Source organism: Bacillus rossius, chromosome 13, assembly GCF_032445375.1.
Source record: "Bacillus rossius redtenbacheri isolate Brsri chromosome 13, Brsri_v3, whole genome shotgun sequence".
Lineage (NCBI taxonomy): Eukaryota > Metazoa > Arthropoda > Insecta > Phasmatodea > Bacillidae > Bacillus > Bacillus rossius.
In genome coordinates, this window is record NC_086340.1 from 12,304,226 (window position 1) to 12,327,957 (window position 23,732).

The window sequence follows — 23,732 nt, forward strand, 5'->3', positions numbered from 1 at the left end:
CAGAAACAACGTAAGAAAGTATTTTTTACAATTTAAAAATATGATATGTTTTTGTTTTTTATTGTTGTGTATTTTCACTTTTTTTGTTCTTTTTTTTTATAAAGCCACTCTAAAGAGATTTAATTGTTTCTTGGTTAACAAAAACTGTTAATTATCAAATATTGTTAATTGTTTATATTCTATTTATTATTATTTAAGCGACGTCATACTGTACGCGTACGCAATACGACTCGATTCGTTGCTGCAACATAACATAGCATGTTATGCAGTATCAGAAGTAACGAGTAACGTAACGATACGATAGTAATGAGTACTAATTGTTATAGTAACGAATACATACGGGTACGCTTTTTTTCGTTACTTTTACACCTCTATCGTGGAGAGCTCGGAGAAGGTGCTCCCGCACGAGGGCTGATTATCCCCCGTGTCCGCCCCCTTGTCGCGAGTACTCGCGGGAGACCTGCCAGTTACAGGGATGGTACGAGAGCTTAAAAAAAAATGTTCCGTGTTCGTGAATGGTTTGATATTCATAACTGGTGACTTAATTTGACAGCACATCCGACATTTCAGATAGAATAATTTTTTTTTAAAATTTACATTTCACCGATAAATACACCAAGTGGTACTAATCCAAAGTATACTTAACAGTAAATGAAGGTGAGATTCGCAGAGAGTTTTGGATTTTCTTTTTCTGCAACATTTTACATATTTTTTTTTATATGTAACAAGTAATATGTGATGATTTTAAAATTTTATTATCAACTTTTTTTTTGTGTATAATCTGTTGGATCAATGAAATTAATTTCAAACGTAAAATTTTTATTGAATTTTTATTGAAGTAATTTTTTTTGACACCTCTCAATTATGGTTCCATATTTATTTATTTATTTTTTTCATTTTGTTATTGTTTGAATCGATTTTTCTTAGAAACCTTTGAAATGTGGAGGGAAAAAAGTTTCACTATATGTTAAAATTCTGTTTGAAGAATATTAATTTGGTATTTATGAATACCTAATGTGATCTTAGATTCGAAATTGTTTGAAGTAACAGTTTATCTGTTAAATTATTCAGTTGGGACCCAAGCAATTTTTGAAAGAAAATGTTGGGAATAAAACTGTATATACTAGCCTACTTAAAAGCTTTTTGGGTGAAATGAGTCTGTAGTTAACTTTGTGCATACTACCTTGCACCTGTTATGCATGCCTTTGTGGATGATTGTACCTGAAAATATCTGTTGGGTTGGTGGTATTGAAAGAATAGGTATGTGCACACGCCGTCCTCTTATTTAGGCTTCCAGGTCGACGGTATAAGAATCTTGCACTGTTAGGCAAAAAAAGTGCCATCTTTACTCGTGTAGCTGTCGAACGCAACTTTCAACCCTAAGCCCCACGTAATTCTTTGCAAAGTGGTCCGTGACAGCAGGATTTTGAGCGTACTTTTTCATTGCGACAAGAGTAATGAATGGCAGGAAAAAATTTCAAATTTTTCAGTAAATGCTTTTTTTTCTTTCTACATGGCATTTTGAAAATGTTTGTTGCATGTCCGCTATGCGTAGAAACAAGATTTTATGTTTTTATTTTTAGTCCAGTTTAATTTTCGAAGCAGAAGATTTTCGGTGTGATTATTTTATGTGTATAATAGCTGTTTTTAATACTTATTCCACCTAAGTAGTGATAAAATTTATATTCTGCAGTTTTACGAGAAAAAAAAATATTGTTAACAAATTGGCCTAAAACATACATTCTGAACAATAAAAATAAATAAGTGAGCAGTAGTGGTTTCCAAGTGATTCTATAAGAGATGAACAATGAAACAAATTAAGTTAATTTATCTAATCCATCCATTTTGGTACAGATTTGTCCGGAAATAACAGTACTTGAATTTTAAACATTAAAAGATTACATTTTTTTTTATGATTTGAATTAAGTTTTGGTTCAATTATACTTAATTGCATGGTATAACGTGAATTTTGGTGCTACACGGTGTATTAACTTGCATTTTGCTGTTATGCAGGGTTTTGGCTTGCTTTTCCGTGTTATTTTGGTTTTATCTTAATTCACCATATAAATGTGTCCCTAACTATGCGTTTCAGAACTGAAATTTGACACTTCAGTAACCCACTGAAGCGGTTGAACAAAATATTCAATGATTCTTTTTAATGATAAAACCAAACAATAAAGTACAAAAATGGTCGCTTTTGTTGTAAACGTGGCATGGAAAACCTTTATTGTTTCTCCTTCCCCCTCTGGAATCAAACACCCCATTGGTGTGTGTTAATGACTCTGCACAGGTGCAATGCACTTGCAGTACGGATGACCACGCCATCGCTACCGCCTGCTAGCCGGTTGTGCTACTCTGAGGAGCACCGCCGGCCGGAACGAGCACTACTCCGGTCGTCATGTAACCTCCGCAGCTGGAGCGGAGGTAAGGCACGAAGAGCACCGACACCTTTTACATTTCCACAGCTGTTAGTCTGTCTGCACTCATCTCCAATTCCTCTAAGAGTCTAAAAGTTTGTTTCGTCAGACATATCTTACCTTAAAACTTTCAAGCACACTTTATCAATTCCCAGTACTTTGTGCTCGAACTAGACTTTTTTTTTTCCACATATGATAAAACTTATTAAATATATTTACTATATAACAATTTTGTGGTTTTAGTGTTTATTTTAATTGTTGTTGTCTTTATTTTTTATTTATGACATCTTTTTAACCATTTATGTTAGAAGGGTTGTGTTGGATCTGTGTGCACATTCCTAGTCTTAGGATGGTTTGTGTGCATGTTGCAGTTTTATAAATAAATAAATATCATATGTAAAATATCAATCAAATTTAGGTCATAGAGGATGGGACAAACATTCTTAAGTTTTTGTAAATTCACTTGATTATTGAAATCTAAATTCTTTTTTACACTGGACAAACACACAAAAAAAAGTTTTGTTCAATTATCCGGGCAGTTTTTACATTGCACATCTTGACTGACCAACTTCCAATCAGCTAGTAGTATTTTAGTCTCGGTGAGCTTGTACGTAACTTTTTTTTTCATGTCTGGAAAGATGCTAATGTACTTGCTCTCTTGACCCAGCAGTAAACAGACTTTTCCCAGTACGTGTGAATAGTGTTAATATTTTAGTTTATGATTTTGTAAGTACTTTTCAAATACATAAATTGTACTGGAGGCAAACCAGATAAAAGAAATAATGCCATGGGTAAACTAAGCACTGATTACTATGCTTTCCAAGTATAAGCAAATATTTGAAATCTCGATCCTGCTTGAAATCATGTTTTTTCATAGTCTACCAACCTTAGTTTGCTGAAAATTATCAAAAAGTCATAAAATAAATCAAAATAGGTAATAACAGCTTATACATACTAGGTACAGTAATAAGTTTTTTGTGTTTGCAGGACAACTTTTATGCCAAAAACAGTATTGCTATTTCAATGTGCTGCATAGAATTTGTTGTGCTTCATCGTACTGATTTGTCTTACAAACTCTGTGGGCTGTGTGTGGTGATTCATTCTTGTCACATGTTTGTTGAGGGATAACTGGGATTATTTTAATCCACATGTTTTAATGATAGTAATTTGGATTTTTTTAAATGCCATGTTACTTTTTAATGATTTTCTCACCAGATGTGTACTAAATTTTATTTTCGACTTGAAAATATATATTTCAAGTGGTCATGGTTTGAACATTTAAGCAATTTTTTTAGAATTGTTATTTGATAATATTTAGTAAATATCTGTTGAGAAAATTTTAGACCAAACAAACTGCAAGAGAGAGCTATCATGATCAGTTCATAGGAAAAGTCCTTTAGAAATAAAAAGTTGAAAGGAAAAAAAAATTAAATAACATTGCATGTGGGACAGAGACTTAAGTTTAATGCAAAATGCAATTTCTTTTTTAAATAGTATTTTATGAAGGGATTTTAGGTATTATTCTGGCTTGGCAGGTATCTTTAGTATGGAAACTAAAATTGTGTGAATTAATAATGGCTTGTGTGTAATTATGGTAACTTATATGATGAGGGTTGACATGTGATTGGGGTTTCAGAAACAAGAATACCCTGAGAATCCGTTGGCTGTTGAATGCCCACGAGAAATACTAGGGAAACATCCACCAATCAGGTAGGATGATATAAACAAATAATGTTTGATTTCTGGCATTTGTCTTGCATTGAACTCATTATAAACTGCTGTTTGTTAAAGGGGCAGACATTGATTGGGTTTTACTTGAATTACAATTTTTTGTTTTGCATGTGTTAACCATTTCGACTGTAGGAATGTTTATTTTGAAATTAACTTTTTTTTAACAGCTTATGTACATGTAATTTATTAAATTCTTTATATAATTTCTGTTTTAACTCCCAGTTTGGAACTGAGCAAAGTTTGTGGGTTTTTTTATATGATTGTAATATTGGAGCATCTTCATTGATGCATTTTTTAATGGTTATTTTTATTATTCCTGGTCATTATACATTATAATTTCATACAATACAGCCCTTACAATCCTTATTTTAGTAATTTTTGTCCTTTTATGAGTATTCATGGTGGGTCAGCTTAGGGTTTAGAGATAGGTATTGGAAGAAGAGAAGGTATTAGATATAGTGTTTGTTGTGTTGGTTAGGTCAGTGAGTTGAACAATACTTAAATTCATTGTGAAAGTATTTAAATTACTGATTAATTTTTTTATTAATTTCTCCCCACGTCTAGGAGACCGTAACTAAATGTAGGGTTAAGTCGAGTCCACGTTAGATTATTTTTCAGTCTAGTAGTTGCAGAAATTAAGAGCAATTTTATGTACCACGAGCATCATAATTAAGTCTGTACGTGTCGTCTACCTGATGAATATTTTGTAAAGCTAATAGGTGTTGTAAAATTATCCTCGCTGAATACTGGAAAATTAAATATTTTTGAAGCTTGAATTTTAAAAAAATTGTGTGGTTTAGTGCATTAAAAATAAAAAAACACAAAAGTTAACATTTATCCTCCTTTTAAATTATTTTACTCTCGCAATTTCCTTAATGATAATTCTGAATGAGAATAAAAAATTATTTTATTTTTTTAACAGGAAATTCTGATTTCAAGTAGTCATACGTTTTTTAAATGAGTAGTGAGGTACATTAAATTTATTTTTAGAAAATTGTGAAAATTTAGAAATGAGATTATGTAGTGAAGTTTTTGCAAAATAATGGTATGTGATTTGGTGCTCTTTGCACGTGTCATATGTGTATCAAGTTTTAAGAAAAATACTGTCTTGTATAATGAACTCAAATTTTTAGTCTATTCAAGCTGCAGTTACTCATTTGACACATAGAGTTTTTGGATTTCATCTCATCTCTGTTACTTTGATGACGTCAGCAACATTTAAAATCCAATTTTTTTTTTTGTTCCAATCACGAAGTTGCCCATATGGTCGGCAAACTGTGGTTATGTTCTTGGACTTACCAATTAGGTAGATCAAACCCTTGAGTGATGCGTACTATAGCAAGTACATTTTTAATATCTGAATAGCATCACATTTTGACTAGGATTGTTTCAGCATTTTTCAGTGATAAAGTAACGGGCCATGACTTGGTTTGCCACGTTTTTGCCTTGCATGTCTGTTAAATATAATTAAAGTTGTTGCAAATATGAATCTTTCAACCACTGTTTGTGTCAATTTGATTTGTAGCATGCTGATGTGGTTGCAAACTCTGTTTAACTGAGCATCTTAATAATTAATGGTTGCCATCCTATTGTATATTAAATTGAATCCACAGCAAGGGAGTTTACTGAATTACCAGAGACAATTAACATGCAGTGTAAAAACAAATAAAAAAACAATTATTTTTGTATCATTTCGTATATATTTGCACTATAATAAACTTAATCAAATTATCTGATAAATATTTCATGTAGGTATTTTAAATTAGTGTTTGTTATTCATCATAATTTTCAATGTGCACCGTTTAGACTGACTAGTATTGATGATTTTTTTTTTTTTCGTTGTTGCAGAGTGGCCGCGTGCCTACCATCAACCAACTGTGTCAAGCCCGTGTTCAGTGAAGAGAATATAATGTTTTTATGTACAACTGACTGGTCCCAAGCAAGTTATGAGCTGTTCTTCCGTTGGTAGGACGAGTAGTTGTTGAGTACTACGAGGGGCAAAATTATATGGTGAATAGTGATAAAACACAAAATGCAATGAAATTAAAACTATATGTACTTGATACCAAACAAATGAGGCTAAATGCTTACAGAGAAAAAAATGGAATTTTCATCATTGCATGTGGTTTTTTTTTATTCACACTATTAGTATTGTAATTAAAATCTGATAAAATGTAAAATTTAAATTGGACTTTATCCACTGTTAATATTTTGGTTCGTTAGCTCCTGTAACAAAGTTACTTTTTTTTTCATAAATGAAATGTTATATGTAATAGTAGTGACATGTGTTAAACATTCAAAAAAATCGAAGTGACATAGACATAACTATAAATATGAAGCCATTATATCTTGCCTCTCTAGTACTGATGAAACAAGAATGTACCCGTGGATGTGTTAAGTTCATCCTTATGTATTCTTCTAAGAAGCAATGGCCAAGCCTATAATGGACTTAAATGTTGCATGTGACAAGCTGAAACATGTGATAGTGTTAACCTATGTTCTGGCTGTTTTTTAAGCCCAAGTCTTACACATCAACTTCATTATTTCATGATGTTGTCATTCATGTTGATTAATTAGGATCTTTTGCATTTATTGTTGTGCTACAAGTTTTCTCACCAGATACTCTGCTAAATTTTTTTTTTCAAGCTGTAAAATGTTACGCTATTGAACCCTGTTACAAATCTTTTCAAGGGGGCACAAAGGAAGAAAAAACATAAGTAGGAAATAAGTACGTACATCTGATAAAACACTGGAATGGCACGGAAATCTTTTTTTCCCCAAGCAGGGGTGCCAACACACATGAGTGAGAACATTTTGTACTTTTGATATATCCATCTATGAAAACAGTGGTTGTAAACAAAAATGAATGTAAACTTTTCTGTAGGCATAGTTAGGTTTTTAAAACTTTTTATTTTTGAATTTTGGAAAGTAATCAAGCAGGAAATGAACCATTCTGCTGCATTTGTGAAACGTAATGAATACATTGTCCTTGTGGGGAACATTTCGGAGACTTACATAATATGATGGAAGAAGGAAAAATAAGCAGGAATATTGTAACAGGGTTCTACTATAATTATCATGAAGTTGTAAAATGTGATGTAAGTGTATATCATGTGATATTACTGATAAAGCAGTTTCCAAGGACATTAAGTTGAAACTCCTAACAAAATATTACTTAATGCTAGGGATGCGTGAGTACCCGATATTTTCGGGTATGGTTTGAATCCACAATTATCTGAACCCGAAATCGGACGTACATGGATTCTAACAGTATTACGAATATTCACAAAAGTTACAAATTTAATACGGCTCAAAAATACTAGCAGTGAAAAATAAAATTAGGCTACTATTACGTAAAGTATTTATAATATGATGTATCAAAGAAAGATACTTAAACTAAATAATTCACACAGCGACATTAAAAGAATTTCCAGAGTTTAGACTATAATTACGAATTTCGTTGTATAGCACACTATAAACTAAAAACAATTACATATCTACAAGAAAAAAATGTCTTGGCTATTTATTGCAGAATAAAATGCTTTCGTTTGGTGAAACGGAGATTTTTCCCTGTGGCGTACAATTGAGTTGGAGAATCAAATATGTTTTGGTTTTCAGATTTTAAAGTATTATTAATTAAGTTTACATAATTATAAACATTTCAATCTCAGTGTAATAAATAATTGCCAGGAGTCAGTTAGAAAAGAGAGTACATACATTATTTCTAAAATAATCAATTATTTTAATTATTCTGTGCTTAATGTTTGGAATCAGATTCATATTTCAAATATTGCCATAGATTCGAATCAGATTCAAACCGAACTGAAAATCTAGGATTTGTACAGCCCTACTTAATGCTCAAAACTTTCACATGTTAATTGATAATGAAAAAATAAACATGTGAAAGTTTTGTGTTTGAAGTAATAATTTGTTAGTTCAACTTAATGTCCTTATTGCATGAGATATACTTGTCATTTATTGCTGAACAAATTGTATGAATTTGTATATTGCTGGAGCAAATAAACTGTTATAAATTGAAGCTGTCAGATTTTTTATTACCATGTTTGTATTTTATTCCATCATTAAACTAGAAAACAATTTTTTTGATGTTGGACTTAGGGCGATAATTTAGAGCAATTTTGGGGAAATATTTGTACATTTAGTGTAGTTTTGTTCCCATTGTGCAATATATTTGCCCAAGTCAGCAATATTAGTGTATACACTATGAAAGGTTTCTAGTGTTTTCTCAGTGAGTCACATATTTGTATTGTTAAACCGTCATAATTACTGTTTTAACTATATTTTGTCTTACCACTGTGCTGGTTTGGATAAAATGTATAGTAATATTGTACAATAAGTGAATAAATATTACATAAACAATTAATCTTTTGAAATCCATACAAAATAAGATTTTCGAAAATGTTTTTCAATTAGATTTAGTAAAGATTTAGTAAATTGAAATTTGGGTGAAATATAAATTGTTTTCACTGAAAATACACAAATATTCAAGGAAAAAATCCTTAAATTCCACCTAAAATATTGCCCTAAGTCCAACACCAAAATTTTTCATTCCTAGTTATGTACAATAGAATATTCTTAACCAGGGAAGTTATAAGACAAATCAAGTTTCCTGTTCAAAAAAATTTATATCATATACAAAGTAACTTTATTTACAAGTTGTTTGTTACATGTTTCACAAAAAATTTTTTTTATGTTCATCAAAAAGTACTCAAGGGTCACCTAACATTCTTAATGAAAACAAACATTCAATGCTTGGCTGTCCACACATGTTAGAATCATTTCTCTTTAGTCTTTACCACAGTGTTTCATTGCATAATCTTTAAACATTTTAGATTAACATCACATTTGAAACAATCAAAAACAATACATATTGCAAGTATAAAAAAAGGATGCAACAAAGACTTATTTACTTTATCAAATAGAGAAAAAACTGTAAACCTAACATGAGCTGGAAAGCATAACTAATTATAGATTTAAACTTTAAAATACATAATTTTATATGGAAAAAAACTTTGTCTGCATTTTACATGGGAAAAATAACATATATTGAGCAAATGGCTAGACTTAAAACATTGACCATATTATGGCAGTTCATTTTAATTGTAATACTATATTTTCCCATCATAACTAAAAAAGTGTCCGAAAGCAACTTGAAAACCAAATGTTGTTCACCCGTGCTTTATCCTGTCATGTTTATAACCTAGACACAGAGCCAAGAATCTAACAGCAGGACCAAAAACATCATGCCACATTTGCGAGATTTTTTCTCAAAATTTTTAGATCCTAAATTAACTGCGATAATACACTGTAATCAATTTAAACAACAAAATAAACAATTCAAACATCGTTTTAAAATAAAACAAAATATTAAAAAACAATATTAAATACTCTGTAACATTCTAGCTGCAAGGCTGCAAGGCTGCAAGACAGCCTGAATGATTTTCCAGCAAGTTATCAGCAGAATGCAGTTAACTACTATGCATTTAAAATTTTGTGCATCTAAATTTTATGAAACTACTTTATTCAAAAATAAGTACACAACACCATGTTTTCTCGTATAATCGTCGCACATTTTATTCTAAAATCAAGTTTGAAAAGAAGGGGTGCGACGATTATGTGGAAAAAAAAAATTTGTTTAGGTAAAATTATTCATAAACTTACTTTCCATGAACAGGTTTTGTTTTTATTTAAAAAAGGTGGAGTATACAAGAGCACGCCAAACAATTTATATTAATAATTCATTAAACAAAAACCTTTCTTCAACTTTAAATAGAAAAACCAAACTGTGACGCAAACGTAAGCCACTTGAACCTCTGACGTGAACTAACGCGTAACTTGCCATGAAAGAGTGCGGGCCGTCAAATGTAGTTAACTCGGCACCTGACAGAGCCCGCGTTGCATGCAATCGGCGAGATATCGATATTCGACTACGTGCGCACGCTCTATACGGGAAACAACATAACCAAACATGAATGATGCCAACTAACACTGGTTACATGTTTACAAAGCGGTACACCGCGGCGACGCAGACAATCAGAAAAAGGAAATAACTTTTAAAAACGTCTTTAAAAGAAAATTTACAAGTCAGACAACTTCGTATTTCCGTTTATTAAATACTAAGTAAGTGGTAATGTCCGAATAAACATTAGATTTTGACTTTAAAATACATAGTTTGATACGGTAAAGACACCTACACAAAGCGCTCGGCATCTAATAGCGGGACCAAAAACATAATTCGACGTTTGCGCCAGAAGTTTTTTTATCCCAATTTTGACGGCCAAAAAATATAGGTGCGACGATTATGCGATAAAAGAGGGTAGTACTTCAGTTAAACCTTATTACGTTAATACTATTTTATTTGTTTTTTAAATAAACTAAAACAAGGATGTTTATGTGTATACACTCAACACAGAAAGTTTTATCTACTTTCAGTCTACCCTATTTAGTATTTGTGACCTTCTGTCCATATTTAATATAGAATGTACAATTAGAATGATTGACATATTGTATCTCATATATATATATATATAAAAATAAATAAAACTCATGTGTGCTGCTACTATTGCAGTTCTATCATCATGCATAGGACAAAAAAGACATCTTTACTCTACCTACTAAAAACAATAATAAAAAAACCCACTTAAATGCTTTTCGGTACACCACTCAGAGTCTTCAGCAGTGGTGATATCACTTGTACATGTTCCCACGGGGAGAGGCAGGCTGCAGCGGGTGTCCACGGTTCCTCTGCGTGCCTCGAATGCCAGTGGTTCACTGCCGACTGCTGGCCGCCAGCATCTAATGCACAGAGGAAACGTGCAAAAACGTTTTGTACCAACTTTGGCAGGGGGACAAAAAAGGTCATATATAAAGTACACTATTGAGAAAAATCTGTGATATTTGTGTGTTACTATAAAATAACTCTAAATGTAAAAACCTCCAAACCACAAATTTTTAAAAGTAAAAAAAAAGCAATACTTTAATTAAGTGCTGTAAACATTTGTGTACTAAATCTCAGGAGAGAAAAAAAAAAAAGAAAGCATTCACTGTTTTAGCAAAATTTCTCATAAAACCGTAAAATCTATGGCTGATGAAAATCTCAACGTGTAGTGTTGAAACTAGTAAATTAAACCAAAGACGTTTACAGTAAGTTTCTAAATTTACCATTTAATCTCACTCATGAAAATGTTCTTTCAAGCATTGACATGAAACATATTTGCTCTAAAACATTTTTAAATGAAAAAAAAAAACATACTATATATGGGAAAATATTAACAATCCATAAAAAAAAGAAAGTACTCACAGTTGAGACCTCGGGCAGGCACGGGATAGTACGTAGTGACAGAGATGTGGTGCAAGGAAGAGTTTGACGCAAACCTTGTCGTCGGGCACACGTCATCTGGAATGCCAGAGACCTTCGCTACCAACTGCAAAACACCGTGCAATGCTCACGTGAGTTCTCTACATCGGCCGAACAGTGAAGCCTTGGAGTTGAGCTGTTGTTGCTTCAAAGGCAAGGATACATGATCATCATAAACCATATGATGCTAAAATAGCATGATGTATGGTACTCAATAATAATTACATATTCAAATGATTCAGGGGGAGAGATAGGAACAATATTTTATGGTTGTGATGAAACTGTATTTTCCAACACTTATCACATTATACAAAGAATGTAAAATGATCATAAATTTAACTTAACATTCATTAAGGATGTGACATGAAACTGTACCAAAATTTAAGGACCAAATGGATAAGAAAAAAAACTTCACTTTTATCTTGCATCTCCTATTAATTAATTTACCCATAACTGGCACTCATACATTTTTCAAACACCAAAGTACTTTTAATTCAATTTTCTTTTTCTAAGTAATTCTGTACTCTAAAGTTTATTACATATTATTTTATCATAAAAATGCATAATTTCAGTGAAATCACCATTATAAAACAAAGTGCTAGACTTCTTGGATAATACATTAACTGTAAATTATACTTAATTCATAGTTAAATACAAAAATAACATTAAAAAAAGTTTGGTTCAAAAATAAAAACCATAAAATTTTGTCTACGAATGCCATATTCATTTCAAAAGTTTTTAAAGCTATAGCATTTTTTTCCTGTTGTTTAGTTTTCTAAAAAATAAGTTTCATTATAGCATTATATAATTAAGTGGAATGTCAGCAGTTATTAGACGCTACCAGCTACAAATCGTTTAGCCAGTGAAGTTATTGGCATTTTAGACTGAATTAATTTTTGTCTTTGTTATTACTTCGGACTATAATGAAAATTAAAACAAAAAAAATTTTGCTTGAACAAACATTCCTGAATAAACACACTTCCGATCTGTGCTGCATAACTTACCTATTCCCTTGTCTCAAAACACTTGTGCAGTATTAAAACAATATCTAATGTACCTTATACCTAACCTCACTTACCTTCATTGACGTTGAAATGCCATCTACCAAATCATTTAAATTGCTTTAACTCCATGGTCCCTAACATATACTCTTCACCTCATACCATCTCTCTTTAGGCCAACTGCATAAACTTGCTCTTCTTCCTTAATTTATCTCACTTATTTCTTTTCTTATATTCTGTCACACACTTATTTTTATTTAATATTACACTGTACTTCACCTGAACTCTTCACAACCATACCTTAGCTCCCACAAAAAACTCATTATTGATAAAAAAAAATTTCTACACTACTAGATTCCAAACATTTGATTTCTTACTGGCCAGCTTCCATGATATCTTTTACCTAAATGTTTCTCTACCACCAGTAAAAACAAAGTTGATCCATTACAATTTTGCATACTGAATTAAAAATGACCTGTATTAGTAAATTTCTCCACATATTTTTTAGAATCATTAGTACTGTATCATAATCTATTATTTTATGTCATTTCCGTAAAGTCTTTAAAGGACTCTCTAGCATAAAGAATTCTTGAAAAGTGAATGTTAAGTAAACTTGAATGTAGCTAGCTGCATGCAGTCTTCGGCACATCAAAGTAAACTCTAAGTTTTTAACTTAGTGGCATGGAGAATGTTCAGACAATACTATAGTTCTTGCTATATTCTGTGGAGCATTTCGGCAGGAATAGTTGAGGAAACTCCTGATATGGGTATTTAGATAAAAGTCCATTAATTAGTATTTGGAACACACTGCTAGTGACATAACTCCAAAGGAAGAAACCCAGATGTGTCTTAACAAGTTAGCCACACACCCTATGCCATCTACAGGTTAAAAAAAAATCTTCTAGAGCATCACATCAATGTGTTGAAAACAGCATGCAACCAAATCTATAAGTTTTCCTGCCATACATTTCTAGGCATCTTGATGTTACACATCACTGCATCTCGTTTTCACAAGGTAAATCTGAGGTTTACCAAATGCATTATGTTTATACATCCAAGTATCTTTCACACATAACCACACAGAAAAAGACAAACCCTCAATATATTACCCATCAAAAAATGATGTACAAATCGGAACACCGTACTAGACATTTTATCACATACACGGTACATTTGTAAAAACTTATAAAAACTTTAAAAAACATGCTGATGAAAAATTTGTACGTACAGCTTAGAAGACTAGAAATTTTTTTTTTTAATCACGTGGAATGGATTTATTGTTTGCAGTTGCATCGCTGAGCCTGGCTCTTGCCGCTGTCCGACTTGGCCACGCTCTTCGCGCTGGACGAGGACTTGATGGAACACCTCGAGCTTCCGGCGCTCTTCCTCTCGTCTCTGGACGCGAGGTTACCGTCCCCGACCGGGCCGGCCAACTCCGGACAGCCCGCGTCGGCGGCGGCAACCGGCTCGGTGGCTGCCGTCTGCTCCACTGGTTCCTGCGCCGAGACCTCGGCCGGCGGGCTGACGCCGGCGTCCCCTGCGGCGGGCTCCTCCACCTTCCAGACGGGGTTCTTCCAGCGGAATATGCCGCCGTCGGAGCCCACGCTCGTCACAAACTGGTCGTCGGGGGAGAAGCAGACGGAGGTGATGATGCCGGCGTGGCCCAACCCCACGTGCGTGCACACGCCTTCCAGGTACTTCCACATCTGAAAGCACGACGATCCAACCAGTGACGGGTAGAGGAGAGATTACGTGGCGAATACATAGCAATAAAACCGAAACAGCAATGTCAAGTCAATGCGCTGCCAAACACCCGAAACGCAGCTAAATTCACCTCAATTGCATAATTATTTTGTTAAGATGTTGACGTCGACCAGGGCTACGCCCTCCCCCTGAGCCTGATGTGCCTCACGCCGTCGCCGCCTCCCTCTCCTACCACCACCACCACCCTCTGTTTCAAACCTCCCACTGCCAAGTAGTGCGTGTGTGCGTGTGAATCTTGGCCCTGCAAGAGGCAGTAGCTTCAGTGCCACGTTCCCGTACAAACTTAATTAAAATAATAAGTAATCATAATGTAAACCTTTTATTTTCATTTATTTTTAAATTCCTAAGTGTTTATGTTTTTTTAAGTTTTTAGTTAGTAAGGACGACGCAGCGCCCCAGGCGGGCAATGCCGGAACTACCCGCAACTACTTTTTTGGAACTTTAACAAATAAATAAAAAATATGTTAAGTTTGGTAATGATAAATCATTGTGTTCAGTTTTTGATTAGGGTTTAAGTGTGTTTGTCATGTTAATATGTTACCACCTGGTAACATAACGGGAACTTAACGCTTCCTGGCGGCCATGATGTCCTGGCCTCAGTCAGATTCCGTTCGCCGCCCGGGGTAGAAGGCCTGCGCGCACCTCGTCGACTTCAATTTTAGTTTCACTGATCTGGTAACATCCGTTTTTAAACCTTTTTCTTTTCCTCGAGGTCTACCCCAGGAGGTTGGCTCTTTAACATAATTATTTCAATCCAGTTGGATATTTTATTTCGTCTTAATACGTAACGAACTTTCGAGGCAAGGCCACGAGGTGACCTGGGCAGCCTCTAAGCCGGTGTAATATTCCCGTTGGCATGTTATTTCAGTGTTATCAGTTAGTAACTTTCTTTTCACGTAGTTACTTATGTAACGTTTTATTTCCTTGTGCCGCTCGACATCAATAAAGAGCTTCCGCTAGACTTCTGCGAGTTTCACTGAGCAGCCGTGTGAATCCCGAGGCGTGCGGGAAGCCTTAAGAGCCCACTAGTGCTACTGCGCAAAAGGGGGAGTCGAGCCTAGTCCCCACACGGGTCACGTCACGGCCCCGAGCCAGGAGTCTACGGCCGGGTCCACGTGCCCCTACACGTGGTGGGGCGCCCAAGTTACACAGTTTCAGTCTATCCGAAACCTACCCCCCTCCCCAACGACAATGATATGCAGAGGTCCTAAGGTTGGTTCACCGGTTGTGACACACAGAACGCACACTCTCTCTCTCACGAACGCTACCTTCACGATCTGGTCGTTCCCCCCGGTGACGATGAGCCGGCCGTCAGAGCTCACGTCCACGCAGTTCAGGCTGGACGAGGTGGATCCCTCGACCTCGCGGACCAGGGAGCCGTCAAACACCTCCCAGTAGCCGATCTTGCGGTTGCTGCCCACGGTAATGACCTGCGTGCCCGACGGGTTGTAGCAGGCGTACATGAACTGCGTGTTGGAGAAGAGAGTCTGCAGCCTCGTCAGGCGGCTGGAACCAAGACAGACAACCATCCCGTGCCAACAACCATCCCAACGACATCCACTATTTTTCAAGTAAATTTTTAACATTCAGCGAAACTACGTTCGAAATTCACAGGAGTTCAAAATTTTTTATACAAAATACAGGAACACTAAAATGAAAAAAGAATATATATTTTCATCACAGATTATTTTTTTACATATAAAAAAAAAAGTGTGCATGGTCACCATGCGAGCCAGTAGTGAAACTTCACAGGGATAGTAAAAAATTTTAGGGTACTCTGATATTGATACGTATTTTATCATTTATTGCAAATTTACCTTTAGTTACTAATGTCTGTCCATGTGTTCTGTGGGATCTAAGAATAAATTAATGGGTTTATAATGGCTAAAATATTATACACACATAGCCCTTTAAGAAATCTCTATAAAAATTATATTATAATGCTAACAATAGATCGAACTTCTTGAGTTGAGAGTTTAATTTTGAATTATGAGTTACAAACATATAAATAATACCCATGCAGAAGTACCCATGCAAGAGTACACCTATCCCTCACTTAGCACATCTTTCAGATTGCGTGGATTCATTTAGCGTGATGTTAATTTTACTGCCCCAGTCTTGAATAGCACGTCTGTAAATTTCAGTTAGCGCGAAATCTCTGCAGGCAAAAACAAAAAAAGTCGTGCCAGACGCCACAAAGTCTGTTTCAAAAGTTAAACAACAGATGTGCCGTGGGATACAGTTAGCCAAACAAAGGGGAAAGAGATGCACTCGCAGCTATCGGCTGTTGTACAAACATCAGCTATGGCAAGTTAAATTGCGACTGTGGAGTGTAAAGGACTAAATGTTTTTACATCTGCGCGTATGCCACCGTGCCATACCGTCGTCGCCTGGCCACAGACCGAGCCATGAACTCAGTCTAGCCAGTGGCAGGAAATTCACTCAAACAAAAGCAATGTCTGCCCATTCAGCTGCCGGTAACTGTACGTGCTTGATCACTCATAATGCATCATGTTCAAGTATTTGAGACAAAACTAGAAGTATTACTACACGCAGATTGTCACAAAGGCCACACTTATGTTGGTCGCACTTTAGTTCTAAGCAAGTCAACTGTGCGCACAATTGTACAAAATAAGGACTCTTAGCAAAAGTTTATAGAAGTCTGACGCTGTTGGTTGTACTAGCGGGAATATATTTGACATTAGATACCGGAACAGAAATTAACAGATGATTCACATGGAAAAGGTTGTTAAATGAAGGTTGCAATGAAATAAAATAATCATTGACTTGACAGGATTGGTGTGAACCAGGTGGTGATACGTGAAAAAGCACTAATTTAAAAGGAAAAAAAATGTAAACATACGGACAGTTATATGGGTTTCACGGTCAGTAAAGGATGGTTTGGAAAGATACGCGACGTGAGTTGAAGGTCACACCCCAGCAGGCAAGTCAGCCAGCAGACTGACGATAAAGTACATAGCCACGTATCTCCCGTTACGCGGTGTAATATGTCATACAAAGTGCGATGGGAGGCATATAAAGATTAATGGTGTGACGTATTTATAGTTGAATGTTATTCTACGCATTTATATTACGTAAAGAGGGATAGGTGTATGCTAAAGTATGAGAAAGTACCTAAATGTTTACAAAAGTATTGGAAAGTTTACAAACTCATGCACTGCCACCATCTGTAACAGGCTGTGAAGATGTTTCAATTCAAACTCATTTTTGAACCCCGCACCATCGAACTATATTCGTTACCGACATTTCGCACGTTAACTCCGTTACCTACGCACTTCCTTTACACCGATACCATTACTCTACCAGCTGTAAAAAAAGTTTCAATTCAAAACTACTATGTCGCAGAAAACAAATCAAAATGCCTGACTGAATCTTACCGGAGATAACATTTTAACAATTTCCAAAATGTTATGATAAAAATTTTCTTTCAACTTTTTTTCATCACAGGTTCATTTTTCACAAATAATAAGCAAAACTAAAAAAAATACACAGTACAAACTAGATCTGCTTCTCATAGAAAAGCTCTGATTTTTACATTATAAATAGGGGCAGGAATAATTTGTGGGTTCAATGACCTGCAGGATGAACACCATAGTTGTACGTACACTCGGTCAAAATGCCACCCACTCATTGGCTGCTGTCTCGCGAGGCGTCCCAACGTAGCAGCCTGTGATTCGATAAAGCTTCGGTCGGGTGTTTCTCATCGGCCCAGAATTATCTAGGTTGAGTTGTGGGCCGATAGCAGAGGCAGCACTGAGGTACAACTATTTTTATTTTAGCCCGACGCGAAATGAATTCGCGAATTTTTCCGGTCTCCAGTTATGAAGCTGAAATCTTTCCAGAGGTCTCCACGCGACTATGAGCTGAAGAGGGGCGTCACTCACACAATGTCCCAGATGATGCACGTGCCATCAGTGCTGGCGCTCACGACCGTAGTGTCGGTGTGGGCCAGGTGCAGGCTCGACACGGGTGCCTTGTGCTGCTTCAGCACGCCCACTTGCGTCTGGGACGTGGGCGAGATACGCCACACTTGCACCTGCAACGAGCGAGGGGCGCCTGCCAGCCAGCCGGAAACACCGACACACTTTTAAACTACTTGATGTCAGTTTTCGGACATACGCCATTGCTAAGAACTTTTTCTGTTGAAGAAAAATTAAAAACTAAAAATAAAGAAATAAATAAATAAAACCCATAAAAGGACCAAAAAAAATTAAGCAAAAAATTGCTGTTGTCAACAAGGATATTTCTTTATTTTTTATAGTTTTTTCTTCAACAGAAAAAGTTCTTAGCAATGGCATATGTCCAAAAACTGACATCAAGTCATGCACTCCCATTGCACAAATCTTTCAAAGATAATACTTTAAACTACGTCATCCCACTCATCTCGAATGCTTCGAACATTGCTCGTGTTGACTTTTTCAAACGGCGTGTTTTTACAGACTGTGTCGGAACTACCTAGTTTTTAATTTGGCGTTGACGGTTGTGAAATCGAAACCTCAAAGTGGCAAGTGCTTTTTTTTTCTTCCTTCTACATAAACACACATTTTTACATTGAGCATGATTAGGGTAAGCAATGATGTGAATTTATATGTTATTCTTAGAACCATCGAAAATAACAAATTTTTAAATAAATTGATTATTCACATGTCTCATACTTTTATACACTGGTAAGGGGCTGTATACTTCGGTGTAAAAAGTAATTAAGTACTAAAAAAGAATTATTTAGGTTGTATATTAACGTTGTTATTTTAGGCAGCAACTGGTGATTGTTTGGCGCTGACGGCTAAACTTTAATGGTAAAAATTGCATTTCCATTTTCCACAGCAAAGGAGTTAAAGGCTCATTCTCACACACCTTGTTAATATTTTTTTGATAGCATCACTCTCTGTATATGGCGGGAGTAATTTTGAGAATGCAATGGAAGAAAAGGCACGGAAATGTGTAGTGCTGCTAAATAAGGTGGATGGCGCAAACCAAAGGTCACACAGACACAGTGAAACTTTTTTAGTATTAACTTTTGTACAAATTTTAAAAAGATGGGCAGTTTTTTAACAAAATTCATTGTCGAAAATCAGGTCCAAAGTCGAGGTTTAGTATATTCTCAAGTCTTTTAGGCTTTCATCGGAGCCATTTCATTAAATAAGTTTGAAATTTCGCTCTGCAAATCAAATGATTCAATAGTCAACATCGTTGTTCCGGCAGGGAATACTAGCAGTGAGTGTGGAAACGTGTGATTTGGATCCAGAAATGTAGTTGAAAACACGATTTACTGTACTTATATTTTATCACACTCAGCGTTATTTTGAAGAATTCTATGACCAAGGACCCAATTGCCATTAAATGAGTGATGCACTTGTCGAGTCTTTTTCCCCACGGTTTCAATCAACTCTGGAACTTTGATATCCTCCAGTGCCCTTTGTGAAGCTGTTTTTACCACCTCCACATCATCGAAATGCTTCACTTTTAAATTTTTCTCCATTCCCGAGAACAGGAAAAAGTCGCAGGAGGCTAGGTCTGCCAAATACGGAGGGTGGGAACGACAGACCACCCTGAAAGGCCAAATAGAGGGTCACTCATAAGGCCGTGAGTGCGGGGGCATTGTCGTGATGAAGGAATCAGTCACCCGATTACCAAAATTTCTGGCGTTTCCTCCGCACATCCTCTCGCAAACGTCTCAAAACTTCCAAATGAAAGTGCTGGTTAACTGTCTGGCCAGGGGGGAACAAATTCCCGGTGCACAATTCCATGAACATCAAAAAAGACAATGATCATCTTCCAACATTCGACCTCACTTGTCTTCCTTCTTTTTGGACTGGGGGAGTTGGGAGTCTTCCACTGGCTTGACGGTTGCTTGGTTTTATTTGGGTGATACCCGTAACACCTCTCTCATCAATTGTAATAGCTGGTCAGAAAGTTTGGATCACTTTCAATTAGGGCTCTGCGAATGTGACTTTCTCAGTGCAAATCAAATGTGAATCAAATAATTGCAAATATTTGTGAATATCGAATAATTTGCGAATATTTTCTAATTAAGTTTTAAGTATAAATCTGAATAATTATAGTCAACATTTGGCATATTATAAATTGTTGTTTAAAAGAGTAATGATCTTTAGCTTTATATACATTTTTATTACTCAAGTAACATGTAAATTTTATCTCTCTTCTAATGGTTTAGTAATAAAACACAATCAGTGATATAGAAATGTCTTCATCAAAAGCCAAGCCTACACCTTGCCATCAACATTACGTAAATTGCAGTGCAAAAAGACTAATTCCTTTACATGTTCTGAATCGAGGCATTGCCTCTTGGAAGTGACAATGTTCCCAGAAGCAGAAATACAACGTTCTGAACTTCAATTCTTCTACTGAAAATTAAAAACTGCAAAAAAGGTTTATGAAAGTAAACATATCTTCGATGTATCAGTTTTATTTTCCGCAATAAATAAGTCAAGCGATTACCAATTGATATATCGAAGAGTTGTTTATTACAACTGCTCATAAGCATGGTCAATATTCCATTCTCAGTCTTTTGGAATCAAACGTGTCAAGGCAAAATAATTTTTGATGAATTTTGTTTATAGTGTCTTTTTAATTTTATCTAATTATTTACGTAACATTTTCGGTAGTTTAAAAAGCGATTGCGCTGGAGCAATTCTAGCAACACAATTCTCTGGCCATGATGGCCGCTGTGTTTACTTTTCTATCGTTAAAAAAAAATTCTCTAGATTTGTATTAGTAAAATTAATAGAATGGTGACCAAAGAGTATGTGTGCATTAGTTTTTAAAGGTTACTATTGAAAACTGATGCGCTGGCATTGTTTTAAATAGTTTTACACTTTTATATGGCACATGGCTCGCCCAAAAATTGTGCTAAGGACAACTGGATATAATAAATTAATTATGCTACACATCACGTAAAGTTTGCAGTAAAATCGTAAGCATTTATGACAATTTTCACGCTACATTGGCTTTAACTGTTCTCAGTATGCCCATTTACCTAACCTAAAATTTGATGTAAGTAAAGGTCCGCTTACAGTATTTTTTTCTTCCATTAAGTCTCTCGGGAAAATTATTTCTCAAGGTTCGACATATTATTGTATCACACGTTTTGTCAAACAAAAGTAATATTTTAATATATTCGAAAACTTTCGAATACTATTTGAAATTTTCAAATACCTAATTTGGTTTCAAATGTGAATCGAATCAAATATTTTATTCGCACAAATATTTGCAATTTCGAGTATTTGCACACCCCTACTTTCAATCTCTTTTTTCAAGTCCTGACTTAAATTAAATCCAATTTTTTTTTTTTTGGATCCTGTTTGAGAGGGCGAGGAAATTTTTTTAGAGGCAACACGTCTCATTTGGAAATCCTCAGTCAAAATCCATTGGCATAAGCTCCAACTCACTCCTGTTTCTTCTGAAATTTTGTCGATTGTGAAACGGCTATCCTTGTTGGTTTTTTTTTAACATGTTCATTTTGAGATGTTGAAAAGGCACCCAGAACAAGCATGGTCTTCAACACTCATCTCACCACTTTTTAAGTGCTCAAACCACTCGAAAACTTGGGTGCATATCACCCTTCTTCAAAGCCCGTTCAAGCACTTGTTAAGCTTTTGTTGCAGATTATTCAATCAGGAAACAAAATTTCAAACACACTTTTTGTTCTTTTAAATCTGCCATAATGAATTTGTAGGCGGAACACGAGAACAGTACGAGAAAAACAATACTACGATCAACGTTAACCTACAAACTGATGCCGTCTGGGCAGCTGTTTAGTGCAGGTATCTACTAACCCCATCTAGTGGAAGAATTCTCTACTACATCTACGAAAGGCAACGCGCTCTCAGTACGTTTTTTTTTTGTCCCCCCTCATATGTTAATGTTGTGTCCTAGTTTCATATTATATTTTCAACATGAGAACACACTAATTTGCTTGTAACCAAGGTTAGATGTTACACATCACTGATAACTTGAAAGACATGGAAGAATATGTTTATATATTTTCCTGCTGCTAAACTAAAAAAAATTGTAATATGTTTATTTCACTGCCCTTTTACAAATAAATTAAATGTGGTATATATCTTCTGCTTATATGGAAGAAAATCAGTAGAAATTGTCCTGTATAAAAATTACTCGTATGAATACAATAACCTATCATAATAGGAGAAACCAAACTTTCAATTTAAAAAAATAGTTATAATCAAGCAGGCTTTGTAGGTACGGATTTGGCTTTTATTTTTGCTTGCCTGCAAATTTTGCCAAAAATATAAAAACTGATTATAACAATCACAGCTATTTGCAAGACACTATACTGAAATGCAAGTTTTTCTAGTCTCTGCTCAACAAGACTTTAAAAATCATTTTTGACACACATTATGAATGAATTAAGGTGTAACATCTCTCTAGTACTGGGACCACCATTAAAGTTGACGAGGGATGATGGAGTCTGGAGCATTGACAGCCCAATCCAAAGGCATCTCAGTTCCGCAAGTAAAACCTTCGTTAAGAGATTCTCAAGAATTAACCATGGTTATGTTAAAATAAACAGAATCATGCAATTTGTAATTTTTTTTATTGTTTTAACATTTGAAGGGAAACCACATCATCTTAAATCAATAATGGACGACTTTTAAACAAAACAAATCAAGCGAAATTTATTTTTATTTTTTTGAGTAACCTACACCAAGTGCATAAGATACAAAGTTTGTATATAAAGAAACAAAGCTTCTTGTACCCTGTGCTGCCATTTGCAATGCAGTGAACCAATCACCATCTAGCTAGATTTCATACAAAAACTATAATTTTACAACCTGTTTTCTCAGTGTTATGTATAGGTTCCTTGGTTCCTTTGATACATATGTCCCAAAACTCAAAGTCAATCCGTGAACAATTGATAAGCCAGTAAATTACACTTCTGAATTAAATGCAAACATTTTTGTAGTTTTTAAGTTAGCAAATATTTTCAAATGTTTTTAAATACCCACCATGCACCAAATTATTACATACTATGACTAAAATTTTAGCTATGCAGTTATTTATAACTCTGCAATGAGATAAAAATTCAAAATAAAATCAAACATTCTATACTGTTGGGAAAAAAAAAAAATTATTTGCACCACTTAATATGGCAACTAATTTTAATTGGATAACTTTGACTAATAACACTGTAAAAATAATTACTTTGCTAACTTAGCAAGTTCAATTATCCATGTTATTTTAACATAACTTGTTAAATTACCAAAATAATTATTTTTACATTGCGACTAGTCAAATTTACCATATTCACGATTATTTGCCACAGAATTCTTTCAAGTAATTTTTTTCCCTAAGCATTGCAAGTTTTATTTCATTTAGAATTGTTATCGATAGCAGCATTATTTCTGATTCCGTAGCAAAAATGTTTACATTCGCAGTATC

The 23,732-nt window shown here is 34.9% G+C and overlaps 1 protein-coding gene and 1 long non-coding RNA gene across 5 annotated transcripts in view; one reads left to right on the forward strand and one right to left on the reverse strand.

Annotated features, from left to right (window-relative positions):
* The first annotated feature begins 4,051 nt into the window (after positions 1 to 4,051).
* LOC134538639 (uncharacterized) lies at positions 4,052 to 8,108 on the forward strand. The gene is made up of 2 exons (XR_010076182.1): positions 4,052 to 4,127; positions 5,997 to 8,108. It is a non-coding gene; the product is annotated as an uncharacterized LOC134538639 (long non-coding RNA).
* Positions 8,109 to 8,819: 711 nt separating this feature from the next.
* LOC134538248 (cilia- and flagella-associated protein 52) overlaps positions 8,820 to 23,732 on the reverse strand; it is a 35,608-nt gene continuing 20,695 nt past the window's right edge. For 2 of the 4 annotated variants that reach the window (XR_010076110.1, XR_010076112.1), the window contains exons 10-14: positions 18,197 to 18,348; positions 15,560 to 15,797; positions 12,605 to 14,233; positions 11,470 to 11,565; positions 8,820 to 10,964 (exon numbers count right to left, since the gene is read on the reverse strand). Coding sequence is in view for 1 of the 4 variants with exons in the window: in XM_063379399.1 (XP_063235469.1) it covers positions 13,802 to 14,233; positions 15,560 to 15,797; positions 18,197 to 18,348 (822 nt within the window). In the remaining 3 variants the exon portion in view is untranslated. Of the gene's footprint in view, positions 10,965 to 11,469; positions 11,566 to 11,788; positions 14,234 to 15,559; positions 15,798 to 18,196; positions 18,349 to 23,732 lie in introns of those variants that run through there. The other 2 variants (XR_010076111.1, XM_063379399.1) reach the window with 2 other exon arrangements.